At 36.5% G+C, this 19992-nt stretch overlaps 1 protein-coding gene across 1 annotated transcript; it reads right to left on the minus strand.

Annotated features, from left to right (window-relative positions):
* Positions 1–653: 653 nt before the first annotated feature.
* On the minus strand, positions 654–1256 carry LOC128647665 (ADP-ribosylation factor-like protein 6-interacting protein 1). The gene has a single exon (XM_053700415.1). The coding sequence runs from the start codon at positions 1218–1220 to the stop codon at positions 669–671; it is 552 nt and encodes a 183-aa protein (XP_053556390.1). The 5' UTR covers positions 1221–1256; the 3' UTR covers positions 654–668.
* Positions 1257–19992: the final 18736 nt, after the last annotated feature.

Genomic DNA, 19992 nt, shown 5'->3' on the forward strand with positions numbered 1-19992 from the left:
TATATACTGTATATATATATGCACACACACATTTTATTTTTTTAAAGATTTTGCAGATTTTATTCCTTCAGCTAATAACAGGAAGACAGTTCTGTAACTCATGATGCAAAATAAACACACAGCAAACGAACGTAAAAGATATTTACAGAAGTGAACATATAAAATAACTAACAGTTCAAGACACAATCAGAAAATAGTGTAAACTTTTCTCAAAGAATTTTGAATATTTGCATTTAGAAGAAACATTAACATGTTTCAGTGCAACCAATGTTAAAAATGACACTCAAAAATGACACTCAGTATATTATACTTTATAGGAAGGTTAACAAGAATGTCACAGACTATCTCTGTCTCTCCAAACACAGATATGCAAATAAATGCAAATATTCAAAGAATTTTTAATATTTGCATTTAGAAGAAACATTAACATGTTTCAGTGCAACCAATGTTAAAAATGACACTCAAAAATGACACTCAGTATATTATACTTTATAGGAAGGTTAACAAGAATGTCACAGACTATCTCTGTCTCTCCAAACACAGATATAAGACAAAACAAAAGAAAATTGTTCCCATGAATGTGTTCATAGTAAATCTGGAAACAAAATGATTCATTCTTCTTTTCCTTTTGTTTAAGAAGTTTATTCATTTCTCGTTTTCCCATTCCATCATATTTTGTTATAATTCGATGTTTGTCGAGACCAGGAATCAACAGCAAAAAAGGTCACAAGAAGATATGTAAGCAAAAGGTCATCAACCTGTTGTCCTATCCAAGCAAGCATAGCCAGAAAGATGGTCACAGACATCAAATACATTTTTGGCTTTTCCTCTTTAAGGGCAGAGAGGCGATTCCACCAACCCATGATTCGTCGACAAGTCTTTACAAGGTTGCTGCAAATCTCATTAAATCTTTGCTGCTGATCTGTGGTCCACTGGTTGGATCCAAAAATTCTGGGAGCAAGTCTAGGAACAAGGTAGTCAGCCAGGCACAGGAAAATTACAAAACAGGATACTACCGAAAGGACAGATGGATCCAAGAAGTAGATTATTAGAAATACAAATGAAACCACACCCACAATAACTGCAGGAAACCAAGGCTTCTCCCTGCGAAGAGTGCGGTCAACTACGACGATCACCTCTCCCCATCCTTGAAAGTATTCTTTAAGGCGTAAAGTCTCTGCTGCCAGCTGGTTAACGCTCTTGTTGTCCCCTTCCGCCATTGTTACCTGTCACAGCAATCAGAAAACAATAAGCTCTCCCCGCACTGCATTCCGTAATCTGCAAGCAGGGCACACAAACATTATAGCCCTTTCCATTCAAATACCATATACCTTTTAACCCTTGTAAAAACAATAATATTAATATTTATAAAATAATTTGTATTAGATAACGCTAGGCCTCCACTTGTGCTAACTCCCTGTGTGCAAATTTAGTTTACTTTCAACTTGTAATACGGCCTCAAGTTTGTGCTTGCAGAATATTGGTTACCCATGCTGACAATAGACCGCCACTTTTTATCTGGCACATGTGTGTGTTTAATTTTCCCTGAGTTCAGTAAAAAAAATTGTCAGCTGAAGTTTTGAACCAATTATTATTTCTGGTTTATGTGACAACTGTAGTATATTTTTTACTAGATAAACTGTATTTGGAATTGTTATTTAAATAGACAACATAATAAATGAAATATATATAAAGAGTATAACATGCAAAATGTAAGATCTAACAAGCAGATCTCTAGTTCTTGTAGTTAGTCATATGCAAATGGCTGTTCCATTACTGACACCAGAAGAGCAATTCTTATTTCTGGAACCTTTGGATGTTTAGCCTTGTAGACTACAGGATATTAATCTCTACAGCCTCAGCCTGACCACACTCAAACCTCTGAAACTTAAGCTCCTTAAATTCGTTCCAGATGTCATATCTCCCCTCAATACAAAAGTTAACCTTTAAAAAGATACATAATCAGTGGCCTAGATTCATAGACATTCGTACGGTTGTCAAGGGATCACGTTGCAAAAGCAGAGATTATGCTCAAAGTTTTAGCATCACTTCACCTATATTTTCCATATTAACATCTATAGTTGCATGACGTGTCCAGTACATGATATCTCCCACATCAAACACAAACCACTAGCAATGAGGAAAAACTATTATTACAACGGCAAAAAACTCTTGCAAGATTGTTTAAGTAAATTTAAGTAATTGTAAACCATTTGCAGGCCTGTTTTGTTATGGTAATGTCTCACTGGATATAATGCAAGTTGTTTTGAGGAGCTAGCGTTTTGGGGAGTTCTAGAGTTGTGAGCATGATTTTTTACTTATACTTAGGCCTCGCATGAGGTATTGATAAACACTCTGTTGGCTGTGTAAATTATCATCTTGCTGTTGTGTCTTTCTATTTCAGAGCTGACAAGTTTGTATATATATTTTTTTTCTCTAACTGCTTTAAAGTTTTCCATATTTTAACAAGGAATGTTTTTTTATTTTGTTTTATTTCAACTGATCTGTAACGTAGTAGTTGTTGGTATAACAATGTCCTTTGGAATGTTTTCACCGTGTGGAAAACTATTATTATGAGAAAAATGGTACTTCATCGATTATAATGGAGAGTGACTCTTCGATATGATGAGGTGCAGGTTTAAATTGGTATGAATTCCTCAATTTTCAAGTTTTTGTCCACAAGATTATTAGTTTAACAAATGGATTTTATTGAATCAAGGCCAGTCGTTTGATGTCACACACCAATTTTTTCTCCTGAAAGTAGATCCGGCTTCAACTCTGCACAGAGAGTATCTGTAGTTTTGGATGAAGAAAAATAGTGCCAATGCAATCCTTTGCAATCCTTGGTCACTATGTATTCCTTTTGTTGGGCAACGTTAGATTCCTGTAGGCAGTAGGACCATCAACGCATTTCACCACTTGCTGTGGCTTTCTCATGATCTTGAGTTCTGCAGCCAAAGGGGTGCATTAGCTACGCGTGCTTTTTTTCTCCCGCACCTTTTAAATACCGCTGGTATTTAGAGTTCACAGAAGGGCTGCGTTAGGCTCCAAAAAGGGAGCGTAGAGGATATTTACCGCCACTGCAACTCTCGATACCAGTGGTGCTTACGGACGCGGCCAGCTTCAAAAACGTGCTCGTGCACGATTCCCCCATAGGAAACAACGGGGCTGTTTGAGCTGAAAAAAAACCTAACACCTGCAAAAAAGCAGCGTTCAGCTCCTAACGCAGCTACATTGTTTCCTATGGGGAAACACTTCCTAAGTCTGCACCTAACACCCTAACATGAACCCCGAGTCTAAACACCCCTAACCTTATACTTATTAACCCCTAATCTGCCGCCCCCGCTATCGCTGACCCCTGCATATTATTATTAACCCCTAATCACAATTAATTACAGGTAAGTATTTAGCTTTAAATAGGAATAATTTATTTAATAAGAGTTAATTTATTTTGTTAGATTTAAATTATATTTAACTTAGGGGGGTGTTAGTGTTAGGGTTAGACTTAGCTTTAGGGGTTAATACATTTATTATAGTAGCGGTGAGCTCCGGTCGGCAGATTAGGGGTTAATAATAATATGCAGGTGTCAGGGGTTAATAAATATAACATAGTGGTCGGCGATGTTAGGGGCAGCAGATTAGGGGTACATAGGGATAACGTAGCTGGCGGCGGTGTACGGAGTGGCAGATTAGGGGTTAAAATTTTTTAATAGAGTGGCGGCGATGTGGGGGGACCTCGGTTTAGGGGTGTATAGGTAGTTTATGAGTGTTAGTGTACTTTAGAGCATAGTAGTTAAGAGCTTTATAAACCGGCGTTAGCCCAGAAAGCTCTTAACTACTGACTTTTTTCTGCGGCTGGAGTTTTGTCGTTAGATTTCTAACGCTCACTTCAGCCACGACTCTAAATACCGGCGTTAGAAAGATCCCATTGAAAAGATAGGATACGCAAATGGCGTAGGGGGATCTGCGGTATGGAAAAAGTCGCGGCTGCAAAGTGAGCGTTAGACCCTTTCCTGACTGACTCCAAATACCAGCGGGCGGTAAAAACCAGCGTTAGGACCCTCTAACGCTGGTTTTGACGGCTACCGCCCAACTCTAAATCTAGGCGTTAGAAATTATACAGGCAGAAGGAACGTATATTTAAAGGAAAATACAATTGGGACTAGTCGTTTATTGAAACGATTCATATATATACACATATTTTTTACTTTTCTTCTCAAAGTGTGACTTTACTTTGTTTTGTGTGCAAACAGTCAAACCTTTTGTACCAAAATAATAAGGTGGATTGGTGATATATCAGCTATTCAGCTACTACCGCAACATAAAGAGTGGTGCACCACTATATTTCTAAACTTGTAAACAAGTTGTATATGTAAATCCCCAATTTTCTTTTAACTCTATGCAATAGCATTTTTAAATTATTGAGAACTTGCCTTTACTCTTTAAGTTCTTAAATATTTAAGACCGGTCATAAAATTAGGATTTTACCTATGTGTTTATTGAAATAAATGTGTTTGTATTTTATAACAAATTTGCTTTATTGATTTCATAATATATTCAAACAACATTTGCCTATATCAGTGACACATTCCCTGCTGCTGTTTAGCACAATCGAACCAATTCAGGATTTTACCTATGTGTTTATTTATTGAAATAAATGTGTTTGTATTTTATAACAAATTTGCTTTATTGATTTCATAATATATTCAAACAACATTTGCCTATATCAGTGACACATTCCCTGCTGCTGTTTAGCACAATCAAACCAATTCAGGATTTTACCTATGTGTTTATTGATATAAATGTGTTTGTATTTTATCACTTATTTGCTTTATTGATTTTATATATTTGACTATACCAGTGACACATCCCCTGCTGCTGCTAGTGTACTCTCACCAATTTATATATTTCTTGTATCTTTCCATTATATATCTGTCTTTGGGAGCAGATAGGTGATAGTGCAAGGGGCAATTTGCGCACCATTAAGAATTCTATAATCCATTTCTATATATTTTGAAAGTCATTCCAGTGGTTGTGTATTCACTTCAATATCTTCCTGTTAAGTTTTATTATCCGATCTTATCTGGTTCATTAAGTTAATGCTGAACGTGATCATTTTGATTTTCTACCCTGTTCCTTGTTTCTTTTTTTGTATCATTCCAGACCACATGCAAAATATCAGTCCTTTCGTTTCTCTGGGTTCCTTTAATCAGTGTATTCTTTTTTGCTACTGCTTTAAAACTTGTAATCATAATTAATTGGCATGTTGTTTGTAGGGTTTTCCTGTTTATTAACTCATAATTTTACCTCTGGAATCATCATAAGTTATACCCTAAAAATAACTGAGCTGGCATAACACTAGTTTGGTAAGGAGTATTCTTATACTGCTGCAAAAATTACGATTTTAAATTAGTTTGTTTATTTTTCTTCCTCTCTTAAGTCTATATTTAATTTTATTTAATTTTATTAGAAGACCATAACAGAGGAAAACATGGAGACGTTAATACCTTTCAACTTTTTTTTTTTCACAAAGCATAATTATAGATTACAAATCAATTAAACATAGCATTAATACATTTAACATTTGGCTACAAAATAAAACAGAAGACCAGAACCCTGGTCCTGTAAAGGAAAAAAAGGAAATAAAGGATTTTGTCTAGGAAAAAATCATAATGGAGTCTTATCTTTCTCTTAAAAATAAAATAAAAAATCTTTCTAATCACCTCCCAACTCCCCTGGGACCAGTTCACCCTTAAGGCGAAGTCCTGCAAAATATTCTGAGTTTCTGAAAGTATAAATATATATTTGAAGGTAACAAAATAAGAACCTTTTCCCATTTCTGGTAAAATGTCTTAATATTCTGCTCAGATTTAACGTCTACTTAAAGGGACATAATACTCATATGCTAAATCACTTGAAACTGATGCAGTATAACTGTAAAAAGCTGACAGGAAAATATCACCTGAGAATCTCTATGTAAAAAAGGAAGATATTTTACCTCATAATTTCCTCAGCTCAGCAGAGTAAGTTCTGTATAAAAAGTTATACTCAGCTGCTCCCAGCTGCAGGTAAAAATAAAAAAAAAATGAAGAAATGAACAGCAGCCAATCAGCATCAGCAGTGCTGAGGTCATGAACTCTTACTGTGATCTCATGAGATTTGACCTAACTCTCATGAGATTTCATAGTAAGCTTCCTTTACCTGATTGGTGAAATAATATGAGAGTTCACGAGGCTCATCCCCTAAGCTGTCCCAGGACAGACACACTAAAATGCTGCTTAGAAATCCTTTACAATTGGAGGTGGCTACTGAGGAACTTTTGAGGTAAAATATCTTTCTTTTTTACATAGAGATGTTCAGGAGATATTTTCTAGTCAGCTTTTTACAGCTATGCTGCATCACTTTCAAGTGTTTCAACATTTGGGTATCATGGCCCTTTAATGCTGTTCTACCTGTAGCTGGTAAAATAGTTTATTTTTAAACTCATTATATTTGACAGGTTGTTTAGCTTTCCATGTTTCGAACATCATGCTCCTAAGAGGATAATAGTATTCAATCAATTATAGTTTAAACTGAATTCTCTTCCGTCCATAAGAAAAATGATATGATATACATTTAATCTATTTAATTTCATTTCTAAATATATTAGACATCCAGTAATTGATCTTAGACCATAAATACTTTATTTTTGGACAATGCCAAAGATAATGTGTAAGATCAGGAATAGAGGAACATCATTTTGGGCATTAGAAGGTGAATTTTAGACCATTTAGACATAGCAAAGAGCGTTAAAGGTATATGAAACCCAAAACAAACTCTTTCATGATTCAGATAGAGCATGGAAGTTTAAAAAACGTCTTCGTTCTCTTGGTTTATTTTGCTGAAAAGCAGGGACATATGCTTAGGAGCCAGCCCATTTCTGGAGCGCTATATGGCAGCAGTTTAGCAAAAAATGTATCCATATGCTAAAGCACTAGAGGGCGGCACTATTTCCTGCCATGAAGTGCTCCAGATGCCTACCTAGGTATCTCTTCAACACAGAATATCCTGGGAACTAAATAAATTTGATATTATAAATAAATTGGAAACTTTTTTAAAGATGGTCTGCTCTGTCTGAATCACAAAATAATATTTTTGCATTTCATATCCCTTTAATAGGTTCTGTGCAATATTTTCAAATATGATTCTCTCCAGGTAAGAGATAAAGTTGATTTCTGTATAATGTTTAATGCTTAATTGAATAATAGCAGAATCGATCCTCAAATCATATTCATTTTGCCATTTATAAGCGATAAATAATAAATAAGATTGTCCTTCAATTTGTTATAGCATGTTATAACCAGCTGAAATAGAATGATTGCCCACAGGGTAACTAGTAAATAACCTAGTAGATAATTAATTGTCATTCCATTCACTTGCTACCTAGAGGAGTAATCCCTTCTTATATATAAGGATTTTATGTATGTGTTGTATACTTTTTATAGGAGATAGAGACTCTTTTGTAGTCACACTCCCTCCATAGTACATACATTATGTAGATAACTGTTATTTGTATATAATCATAAACTAATGACATTTGTATTAGACACCAAAATGGAAAGTGTCACGCCGTTCCGTCTCAGCGATGGCTCGGTGTTCTCTTTCCATTTCCGTTGCCATGGTTGCGGCGGTTGTTGTGGCGATGATGTCATCCCCACATGCCGTCTTCTTCCTCTTATGCCGCTCACCGGTCTGCTGGCGCGAATCTGCCCCTTTGTAAGTCTCACCTCACTTCATATACGTTGCCCAAGTATAGGTGTTACTGTGTGTGATCCTGGGTGCTTGTTGCTACTGAATTGCTGGATTGTTTTATTGTTACTGAACTCTGCCTGTCTGACTACTCTGCCTGTTTAACACCTAATCTGCCAGATTGTCTTACTGCTGCTGAATTGCTGGATTGCCTAATTGTTATTGAATTCTGCCTGTCTGACTACTCTGCCTGTTTAACCCCTAATCTGCCAGCTTGCCTTACTGCTGCTGAACTTTGCTTGCCTCTAACCACTCTTCTAATTAACCCCTGAACTGCTGTTACTGTGGATTATCTCATTGTTGCCGAACTCTGCTTGGCTGACTACTCTCCAGTTATTCCCTGTAGTGCAGAGAAGGATTGACTTATTACTTTATTCTTTTGTTTTTGGATATTTCCTTATCCTTCCACTTGACGCTGGGATAAGAAGACTACTGGCCAAGTTTGGTCTGATATCCCACGAGCATTACAGAAAGAAAGAAAATTCTATGGGGCCGATTTATCAAGGGCCAAATAGCCCCTGATGCCCTTGTTTCCGCGCAAGCCTTGAGGCTAGCCGGAAACAGCAGTTATGAAGCAGCGGTCTTAAGACCCCTGCTAGTAGCCCCGCGAATCTGCAGAGGGCGTCATTGCACAAGCAGTTCACTAGAACTGCTTGTGCAATGTTAAATGACGACAGCATATGCTGTCGGCATTCAGCGATGTCTGGCGGACATGATTCGCTACAGCGTATCATGTCTGCCAGACAATGATAATTTGGTCCCTATGTATGGCTTATTGTGAATGAAAAGGTGTATAAAAAAGAGTCCAATTTCTGAGGGCATGTGACCCCTCAAAACAGGGAATTGGCATGACTTTAAAAAAAGCTAAAAAATAACCCAGGCTTGTCTAAAGCCATTTAGATTGAGCACTTTTGAAATTAACATTCATACCACCATCAATGGGCTGGCTCCTAAGCTTACATTCCTGCTTGTTCGAATAAAGATACCAAGAGAACAAAGAAAAAAATGATAATATGAGTAAGTTGTTTAAAATTGCATGCTCTATCTGAATCATTAAAGAAAAAAAAATGGGTTTCATATCCCTTTAAAGGGACATAAAATAGGTTGAGATCTGTGCATATACTAAAAGGGCTAATTAATTTAAATAGTTTGCATAAAATTAAAATATAAGCAAAATGAATTACATAGCTAAGCTGCCTGGAGCAGCCGGTGTATTTAAACTGAGTTCACAGCTTCTAGGCCTGCTCCAGCAGATAATCCCTATGCACTTTTGCATTTTACCAAAAGATCAATATATATAGATGCAGCCATAGAAGGAAATGTGTAGGGGGAGTTAGAGCTTTAAAATTCAGAAACTAAAAAGAAAGGGTTAATAGTGAGGCACTGCAGTATACATTTGCAGGTAAAGTAATTAAAGTAAATATTATTATATTTTTTCTCTATCCCAACTTGTTTTATGTCCCTTTAACATTCTCATAGAGCGTCCTGATTGGTGCACTGGAGAAATCCCTGAATTATCGTTGTAGCTAAAAGTGACTTAACTTCCTGCTTATAAGTGTATTTTATTTCTCAGCTTGATATTTTACACATGACCGTCCTAGGAATTACTCATATATAAGTGTCATTTATACTATATAGTGTGTAGGAATTGAATTTATTAGTTGAGACTAAAAGGTTTTCTAGTATAAATATTGCAAAAGTATTTTAAATTATTATAAAGTGTTCTCGGGTTATATTCAATTTGAACTACATTGTATTTGCTGATAAATGCTGGATAGTTGATGAATCATTATAAGGCTTCTAATAATATATTTGATTTAGTGACAATTATGCTAAGTCTGATAATTTAAATTAAATTGAGTTAATTTAAATCATTTCTATATCTTGTTTTGTACTTTATTGATATTGTAATAAATCTATTATATATTTCATCATAATTAAGCCCTTGCTTTGTTACTGCATAAAACATATTAGTTGTATTCATATTACACTTGTCAGAACTTGGTTATATTTAATATGATTAAATATTAATATTTTTTTTATTATTAATTATTAATATTCATAAAAATACATAATTGTTTAAATCTTCCATGTACATCATTAGTTTTGAGGCCTTCCATTAATTTTTTTGCAACTTTGTAATGTCCTTTTTAAAAATTGGTCCCCAGAACTGCACCCCATACTATTTATACAGCAACCGAATTATGCTTTCTTTCCTTGCATTTCGGCCTCTTTTAATACATGCTAGTATCTTATTAGTCTTAGAACTAGCTTTGTATTGCACACTCATTCTGAGCTTGTTACCTATAAGTATGCCTAAATCCTCTTCCTCGTCTGTTTTGCTAAGTCTAGTCCTATTTAAATAATAGGTAACTTGCATATTTTTATTTTTAAAATGAAGAATTTTACATTTACCAGGCATTAAGATAAGAATTATACAAGAATTGAACAAGGGGCAAGTACTCTTGTAATTTTGCGTTTTAAGTATCTAATTGTTTCCTTATGCAAGTGCTGCTGTAATTCTGTGTTTTATGAGTTTAATTGGTTCCCACTTTTGTAATAATGCTCAATATATTCATATTCCTTATTGCTACCTCTTGCCTCTATAAGAAACTACTTTACTCAATTATTCCACTGCCCCATCCTTTCCCGCCATGACTACTGTAACTCCATTCTCTCTGGTTTCCCTAGCTGCTGTCTAGCTCCTTTACAATCCATAATAAATGCCTCTTCCAGGCTCATCTTCCTTACACGTCACTCTTCATCTGCTGCACCTCTCGGCCAATTCCTTCACTGGCTTCCTCTTGCCTCCATAATTAAACACAAAACTCTGACTCTGACATACAAAGCCCTCAACTGCACTGCTCTCCTCTATATCTCAGACCTTGTCTCCAGATACAATCCCTCCCGTCCCCTTCGCTCTGCTTACAGATAGAATTGGATGCACTCCTTCTCTTTGACCATAGTATAATTTATAAATTATTCTGTATTATTGCTGCGCTGTTCCATAAGATCTAATTTCAAACATTTAACAAATTATTGCTTAGATTAAGGGATACACAGAAATACAAAATACAGAAAAAAGATCTTTCTTGGAAACAAAGAAAAATGAGTGTGTATAAATACATAATTTACTTTTTCAAACATCTGTTATTTATTTGTTATTTTGATTGCAAAAAATCACTTGTTTGATGAAAAATATTTTATAAATATTAATCTCTACTCTGTGCAAGAAAAATATTGAATAAATAAATTTGATTGTAAATATAAGTTAGCAAATAAAATATTGTGGGAAATGACAGTTTCACTACGCAGTTAATCACAAAAAAACAGGACACGCTTTAAAAAATTACCATTATGCACAATATTTTATATGATCATTTATATTTTTTAATCACATTTATTTAAGAAATAATGGATTCCTCTTGTACTGTGTAGACATGAACAATCTTTAAGTAGATTTCTTTACACTTGACTAATTTTTTTTGTTTGTTTTTTGCAAAGGAACTGATGCACATAAGTGAAAGTTAAATTTAGATGTTATACCGTTTTCCGTTTCCAAAAAAAAAAATCATTTTGTTTGCAACATGAGCAGTCTGGTCATCATTGAAATTGTTTAATAGCCTACTGTACAAAAATCCTAAAAATAATGTGGAAAATTACAAGAAAATTACATGAAACAGGCGTTCCCAGCATAATGCAGTTAATTTAAAATACACTTTAGTCTGGTAAGAGACACTGCAATTTAGATCTCAAAAACAAGTATATGTATAAAATGAGAAGTGAATGCAGCCATCTTACAAAAAAAAGTTTATGAAATTAAGAGAGTGTATAAATTGCTAAGAACTGCTTTAATTAAATAGGAAAATCATTAAACAACATTGAACATCTACTTATGAGCTGTCTCTTTAATTGATATTATAATGAAGTCTGATAAAATATTTATGAATATCTCTATAATATTATTAAATATAATGGGCTAGATTACAAGTGGAGCACAAAAATATTAGCAGTGCTATTTAGCGCTAACACCACGCATGTTAAATCAATAGTGCCTCTATTCTGGCTCTCATATTACAAGCTGAAAGTAAAAAGTTTAAGAGCGAGCTAAAAATTCAGGAGCGCTAACATCTGGAGGTCGGATAGAGCAACAGCGCTAACTTCTTTTCCCCACAGACTTCTGTGTGGCACGATGCAAAAGCCTCTTCTGACTTTTGCTTGTGTGCTAATCCTTTGTTATTTTTATGTTTTTTGTATTAATAAATAAATATATATATTTATAATATATATCTGTAGCTATATATATGGATATACAGGAGTACCTCTGAGATATTGTGGCTTCGGTTCCAGACCACTGCAATAAAGTGAATATAGCAATAAAATGAGTTGCACTCCTTTTTTTTGGTTCCCAGTGCAAATTAAAGTTATATTTACACTATAGTGTAGTCTATTAAGTGTTTAATAGCATTTTGTCTAAAAAAAGAATTTAGCACATTTAATTTTTAATACACGCGCTACCTCTGACACACGCAGAGCCGCGATAAACCCCTTATCACTCGCGCGCAACAGTTAGCGCCTCACTCATAATGAGTCTAAATAAATAACTAGTTAGCAATTTTTTTTATTTTCCATATTCTCTTAATATGTCTGTGCTACATCTCTAGAGAACCATATTGGTTACTTTTATGAACTCACCTACTGTTACTGTAGCATTATCAAAATATTCCCACTTTCTTTTGTCCCCGTAAGGACCATAAAATATAGTACAAATGCAAGATACAAATGCAAGATAAATTAAAAAGACAGTGCAATAGCACTTACTCTAAATTTTAAATAAGCAGTTAGTTTTTTTTTCTGACAAATTTCAAAGTGTACTTCATTTTACCCTCCCCCATACCATGTGACAGCCATTAGCCATTCACAGACTCATATGTATACACTGTGAACTCTTGCACATGAGTTAGGCTCTGGAGCAGCAATGCACTACTAGGAGCTAGCTGGTGATTGGTGGCTACACATATACGTGTCATTAGCTCACCAGATGGTATCAGCATTGCTGCTTTGAAGCATATTGTAACCTTGTGTTTAAACCCTTTCCAGGCCTCAGCAAAGGTCATAATGGCTGTGCCTTTTCTATTGCAATAATAAGTCTGGATTGGTTCCTCCAAATAAGGCAAGTGGTTGGTGGAGTTTGGTTATTGAAAAACATCTGAAGATTGCTTGTTCACTGTTAAATGTGTGCAGCAAATTCTGCTTTACAAGCTCCAAACAAAGGCGGACAGGTTCCCTGGCTGGGTACATGGTACATTAGCAATTTGTTAAATTGGAGAATGTGTTTATATGCCTCTTGCAATAGACTGGAAAAGTTACCACAGGTAGAATCATCTTCAATGTAAGATTATTGTAGTATTTAATTACACAAGGGAGTAGTTATTTTATTTATTTTGGCATTATACTTTATATATTTTACATATTTTTATTCAGAAATTGTTTTTTTATTATGAGTGTAAGTACTGTAGAACAATAATTACATTTTAACTGAAAGTTTGTGTTTTGTGCCAAGTACATTTGTTTCCAGTGAAACAGTAATGTGAAATTGTACTCTACTCAGGGAATCAAAATCTGATAAAGAGCATTTTTCCTATGATCTTCTAATTCAAATATTTATCACACACCGTATACAGAAGACATTTCTTTTAAGCGCATACACCATCAACCAAGATAAAACTTGTTTTCTATCTTAGTATCTGTGTTTCAAGATACAAGTATCTAGGATTACACGGATAAACTTGAAAGATGAAGATGTTAAAAATAAGAAATACTTGTAACAAAGTGTATCTACAGCTACAAGCACAATGTAATGCACTCCAAGTCAAACCTTTGAATGCATTTCCCAGCAATTGAACGACACACAGATATTTATACTAGTAAAATAGCAGCAGGATCACTCGTTCCAATAACCCGTCAGACCAGTAGGGTTTGCTTTAATTAAGAAAGGCCCAGGTTGACCATCAAGATGTCCAGGGTTGGCTCAAAAAATTGTGCTGCCTGGGTCCCAGAATGCAATGATGCCCCCCAGTAGTAACATTACTGATTAGCATATCAACCTACTAGCCTGGCCGCTGTCCTTACTAAGCCTGCCTACCTGCATGCAACCAATGCTTATGCAGAATTGTGCAATAAGTGGGAAGGAAGTTAGGGCAGAAGTGCACTTGTCCCACCTTTAATGTCACCCCTTACCAATTCTGTGTCTTTGTGCATAATGGTCTGGGTCTGACAGTGACTGACTAAGTCACAGAAGTGCTGCCCCTTGTCAAGTGCTGCCTGGGTCCCTTGGACCCACTTGGTCCCATGGTTGAGCCGGCCCTGAAGATGTCAGTACATGATTTAAAGATAACATTATTTTAATTACTATTAAACTTAATAATTCAGATAAAGCATACAAAAAAAAATGAATGCGCTTTTATTATTGGCATATCACCTCTTGCTCTTGCTGTCCTTTGTTAAAACTTAGCACCTTTTCACAAGTACATACTGAGGTAGGCTAAGTAGCATGCACGTGTCTCGAGCACTATATGGCAGTGTTTATAACATATGGTGCCCAGGCACATGCATGTTACTGACCTACCTTGTTATGCTCCCATAGAAAGAAGCTTATTTGCAACAAAGAATAACTAAAGTGGTATATTTGATGAAAGACATAATCTGTCCCTTAAATAGCTCAAAAAATAAAAAAAACTCCAATATTAAAGTTCTTGCACATGCTCAGTTCACACATAAATAACCCTAACTGTTTATTTTTTGTTTAATAAAAAGTTAACTTATAAAGGGCTGAATTACGAGTGGCGAGGTAACTGTTGTGTGCAATCGATAAGGGGTTTATCGTGTCTCTTTGTGTGCGACAGAAGACTTCAGAACTCTGGTTAACTTTTACGCAAGGAAAAGTTGCACAAAACACATTAAAATTATATTTAAAAGTTACAGTTACACTCATAATAAAATTATCTAATAAAAATTATTAAAAATAAAAATTGCATAAAAAAAATTGTAAGGGCTCAAAAATATGAGGTTTCAGATGTTAGAAAAAAAGGTAGACAAATGGCTTTAATTTAAAGATACATAAATACACATGTCTAAATATGTATATGTACGTATGTGTGTGTGTACATATGTATTTATATGTGTATATATATATATATATATGTATTTACAGACATATATACACACAAAGGGGAGTATTTATTCCTTCCATTGTGTTACAACTGTATTCTTTTATATATACTCATACACTCACCAGCCACTTTATTAGGTACACCTTGCTAGTACCAGGTTGGACCCTCTTTTGCCTTCAGAACTCCCTTAATTCTTCATGGCATAGATTCAACAATGTGTTGGAATCATTCTTCAGACATTTTGGGCCATATTGACAGGATAGCATCATGCAGTTGCTGCAGATTTGTCGGCTGCACATCCATCAATGATGGGAATCTTCCGTTCCACCACATCCCAAAAGTGCTCTATTGGATTGAGATCTGGTGACTTTGGAGGCCATTGGAGTACAGTGAACTCATTGTCATGTTTAAGAAACCAGTTTGAGTTAATTTGAGCTTTGTGACATGGTGTTTTATCCTGCTGAAAGTAGCCATCAGAAGATGGGTACACTTTAGTCAGAAAGGGATGGACATGATCAGCAACAATACTCAAGTAGGCCGTGGTGTTTAAATGATGCTCAATTAGTACTAAGGGGTCCAAAGTGTGCCAAGAAAATATCCCCCAAACCATTACACCACCAACACCAGCCTGAACCGTTGATACAAGGCTGGATGGATCCATGCTTTCATGCTGTTTACGCCAAATTCTGACCATACCATCTAAATGTCGCAGCTGAAATTGAGACTCATCAGACGAGGCAACTTTTTCCAATCTTCTATTGTCCAATTTTGGTGAGCCTGTGCAAATTGTAGCCTCAGTTTCCTGTTATTAGCTGACAGGAGTGGCACCCGGTGTGGTCTTTTGCTGCTGTAGCCCATCTGCTTGAAGGTTCGACGTGTTGTGGGTTCAGAGATAGTATTCTGCACACCTTGGTTGTAAGGAGTGGTTATTTGAGTTACTGTTGCCTTTCTATCATCTCGAACCAGTCTGCCCATTCTCCTATGACCTCTGACATCAACAAGGCATTGTTGTCCACACAACTGCCGCTTACTGGATAATTTCTCTTCTTTGGACCATTCTCTGTAAACCCTAGAGATCGTTGAGCGTGAAAATCCCAGTACATCAGTTTTTTAAATACTCAGAGTCACTTCAAAGTCACTTAAATCCCCTTTCTTCCCCATTCTGATGCTCGGTTTGAACTTCAGCAAGTCATCTTCACTACGTCTAAATGCCTAAATGCATTGAACTGCTGCCATGCGATTGGCTGATTTGCAATTTGTGTTACCAAGCAATTGAATAGGTGTACCTAATAAAGTTACCGGTGAGTGTATGTATACATATATATATATATATATATATATATATATATATATATATATACTGTATATATATATTTATCTAATGGACCACTCAATGCAGTAGAATAGCATAGTTAACAAGTGCATAATAAAAAGACGATGATTTAATACTTACTCTGAATTTCAAATAAGCAGTAGATTTTTTTTTCTGACAAAAAAAAATGTTCTCCCATTTTCCGGCCCCCTGTATCATGTGACAGACATCAGCGAATAACAGACTATATAACGTATAATCTGTAAGCTTGTGCACATGCTCAGTAGGAGCTTGTTCACCAGAAAGTGTAAGTATAAAATGACTGTTAAAAATTTGATAATGGAAGTAAATTATAAAGTGTCTTAAAATTGCATGCTCTATCTGAATCATAAAAGTTTATTTTGACTTGAGTGTATACATATATATATATATTTTTAAAGGGACATTAAACACTAAATAAATGCTAGATAGAATGTTGCATTCAAAGAAAAGATTAGTCTGAGAATAAATAACATGCTGTTTAAATATTGACAAAATAACTGTAAAGTTTTGAGGGGCCGATTTATTATGCCCCGAATGGGGCCAACTCACCCTGTTTCCGTGCAAGCCTTCAGGCTCGCCGGGAAACAGGAGTTAAGAAGCAGCGGCGTACAACAATCAACCCGATCGAATACAATCGGGTTTATTGACACCCCCTGCTAGCGGAGGATTGGCCGCGAATCTGCAGGGGGTGGCATTGCACAAGTAGTTCACTAGAACTGCTTGTGCAATGCTGAATGCCGACAGCTTATGCAGTCTGCATTCAGCGATGTCTGGCGGACATGATGTGCTACAGCGTATCATGTCCGCCAGACTTTGTTGAATCGACCCCTTAGTGTCTATAAAACAATGGGAGCTGCCATGTTGTAAATTAGGTTACCTTCTCTGCTGCGGCCAATTAGAGACAGTTATAAATAGGTCAATAGAGTGGGCAGCCAATGGGGCAGAATTATCAAGCTTCATGCCCCTGTTTCCGCACAAGACAGCAGTTATGAAGCAGCGGTCTTAAGACCGCTGCTCCATAATCTGGTCCTCCTGCTCTAAAGGCTGCGGACATCAATCTGCCCGATCCTACCCCCTGATTGGCCGCAAATCTGCAGGGGGCATCATTGCACAAGCAGTTCACAAGAACTGCTTGTGCAAAATAAATACAATGATAAATACTGCTTGTGCAATGATAAATACCGACAGCGTATGCTGTTGGCATTCATCAATGTCTGCCGGACATGATCCGCTGAGTGAATCACGTCGGACAGACCGATGATAAATCGGGCCCAATGGCTGTGTGGAATTTAACAGTGTTCTGCACTTCCATTTCTAACAGGAACTGAAAGCTCACAAATTCAGAGTGGACTTACAGGAAAAGGGGACAAAATAAATAATGAAAGTATATTGCAGACTTTTTTGATATATCCGATTTATCATTTTATATTACAATCTCAAAGTGTTTAATGTCCCTTTAAGAATAAATAGATCATTATCTGCTATGTGAAGAACATTGGAATGTGACATATTCATATTTCATGTTAGGTTAGCACACTTGAGAAAACGCAATCAGGTTTACGTGCAAGTAAGGGTGTTTTTTTTCCACTTTTGGTGCCCCATTAAAGTCTATAGGGGAATACGTTAACGTGGTCGCAATATTTGAAGTTCTGCTTTTTCCGCAGTTGGGTTAGCGCTCATAACTTTTTAATTCATAGTTAGTGCGTGAGCTGGAGCAATAAATAACGCTCCACTCGTACTCTAACCCAAACTATGAAATTTATACACAAACTAACCCCTTCAGTGCTGATACATTTCACACCCCTGTGCTTGTTACATTTACACATAAATGTAACCTTTTTCTATTCTGAGGTACCCAAACAATTTTTTTTTATTAATTTTTAATACAATGTATAATACAAATGTATATAAAGTGTACATTCATATCAATAATTTTCATTGCTGTTTACATGTGTGCATTTAGGAAACAATAAAGCAGTAAAATATTTGAATTAACATACAAAAAAAACATAGTAGGTAAAATTTACAAGAAGGCCCAGTCCATGGCCCCAAGTTATCAAAGTCTGGCGGACCTGATCCGACAGTGCGGATCAGGTCCGCCAGACTTTGCTGAATACGGCGAGCAATACGCTCGCCATATTCAGCATTGCACCAGCAGCTCACAAGAGCTGCTGGTGCAACGCCGCCCCCTGCAGACTCGCGGCCAATAGGCCACCAGCAGGGGGGGTGTCAATCAACCCGGGTTGATTTCCGACGATGTGTGTCCGCCTGCTCAGAGCAGGCGGACAGGTTATGGAGCAGGCTCGCCAGAAAAACGGGGCATCAAGCTCCATTCGGAGCTTGATACATATGCTCCCATAAATTTGTTCTTCTCTGGTAAAACTGAGTAGTATATTTAGGTATGAAAAACAAATGTATAGAATTATGAGGGAGTCCAGCCCTTACACATGTATTAATTAGTGAAATGTGAGGCCATGGTGTATGGCCAGTATATAAAACAAAAGTGCACAGCATATGAAAGGGAGGATGAGAGGGAGAAGGGGAAAACAGGAATGCTGAAGAAGAAAAGGAAGAGAAAATAGAAAGTAAAGGAGATTAGGGAAAGAGAAGGTGTGGTGCAAGAGAGAGAGACAGCGGGCACCTGATTCCTAGAGCTCATGACCTGGACGTCAGCTTGTTATTGAAGTCTGGGAGATGAAAGTATTTATATATATATATAAAACAAGGAAAAGGGGACATCACTCTCAGACCGGACCGGGTACACATCCCATGACCCCTACACAGGCCCAGTCTTGGGTGCTATAGCACTCTCTTAAAGCTACGCTATTTCCAGAGTCACAGGCAGTTAACCCCGGGCCTGCCTGGGTGCAGGTCCATAGGGAAAATTACAAAACAGACAATACAACACACATAAAAAGTCCAGCACTCGCTCACAAGCTCTCAGCTAAGATTAAGAGCAAAACTGGAAGAGTCAGTTACGGCATTTGGCCAAATGGGACAAGCCCTGGTACCACGTCAAGGTCTCTTCCAAAACCTGGGTCCCTAAAACAGCCACACAAATGCAGCAGGCACACAAATGCAAGCTCTTTAATCAAACAAACTGGGAACAAGTCAGGGTTCACAGACTTATGTAATCACCCTAGGCATATGCAAAACAAGGAAAAGAGGAGAGCACTCTCAGACTGGACAGGGTACACATCCCATGACCCCTCAGGCTCAGCTTTTGGTGCTATAGCACTCTCTTAAAGCCACACAAATGCAGTCACGCACACAAATGCAAGCTCTTAAAGGGACACTCAATAAAATTAAACTCATTATTCAGATAGAGCATGCAATTTTAAAAAAGTTTCAAATTTACTTCCATTAACAAAATGTGCACAGTCTTTTAATATTTTAACTTTTTGAGTCACCAGCTCCTACTGAGCATGTGCAAGAATAAGTGTGTATGCATTTGTGAATGGCTGATTGCTGTCACATGGTACATGTATGCATTTGTGATTGGCTGATGGCTGTCACATGGTACAGGGGGAGTGCAAAAAGACAGTTTTAAAATAGTCTGAAAAGAAATCTACTATTCATTTGAAGTTCAGACTAAGTGCTATTGCTTTGTCTTGTTATCTTACATTTGCTGATTATGCAAATCTACAGTGTTGACTGGTCCTTTAATCAAACAAACTG

Source organism: Bombina bombina, chromosome 2 (genome assembly GCF_027579735.1).
Source record: "Bombina bombina isolate aBomBom1 chromosome 2, aBomBom1.pri, whole genome shotgun sequence".
Lineage (NCBI taxonomy): Eukaryota > Metazoa > Chordata > Amphibia > Anura > Bombinatoridae > Bombina > Bombina bombina.

Bases quoted from the DNA above. Each gene is read 5' to 3' on its own strand.
- LOC128647665 (XM_053700415.1), bottom strand. From the start codon at position 1,220: ATGGCGGAAGGGGACAACAAGAGCGTTAACCAGCTGGCAGCAGAGACT.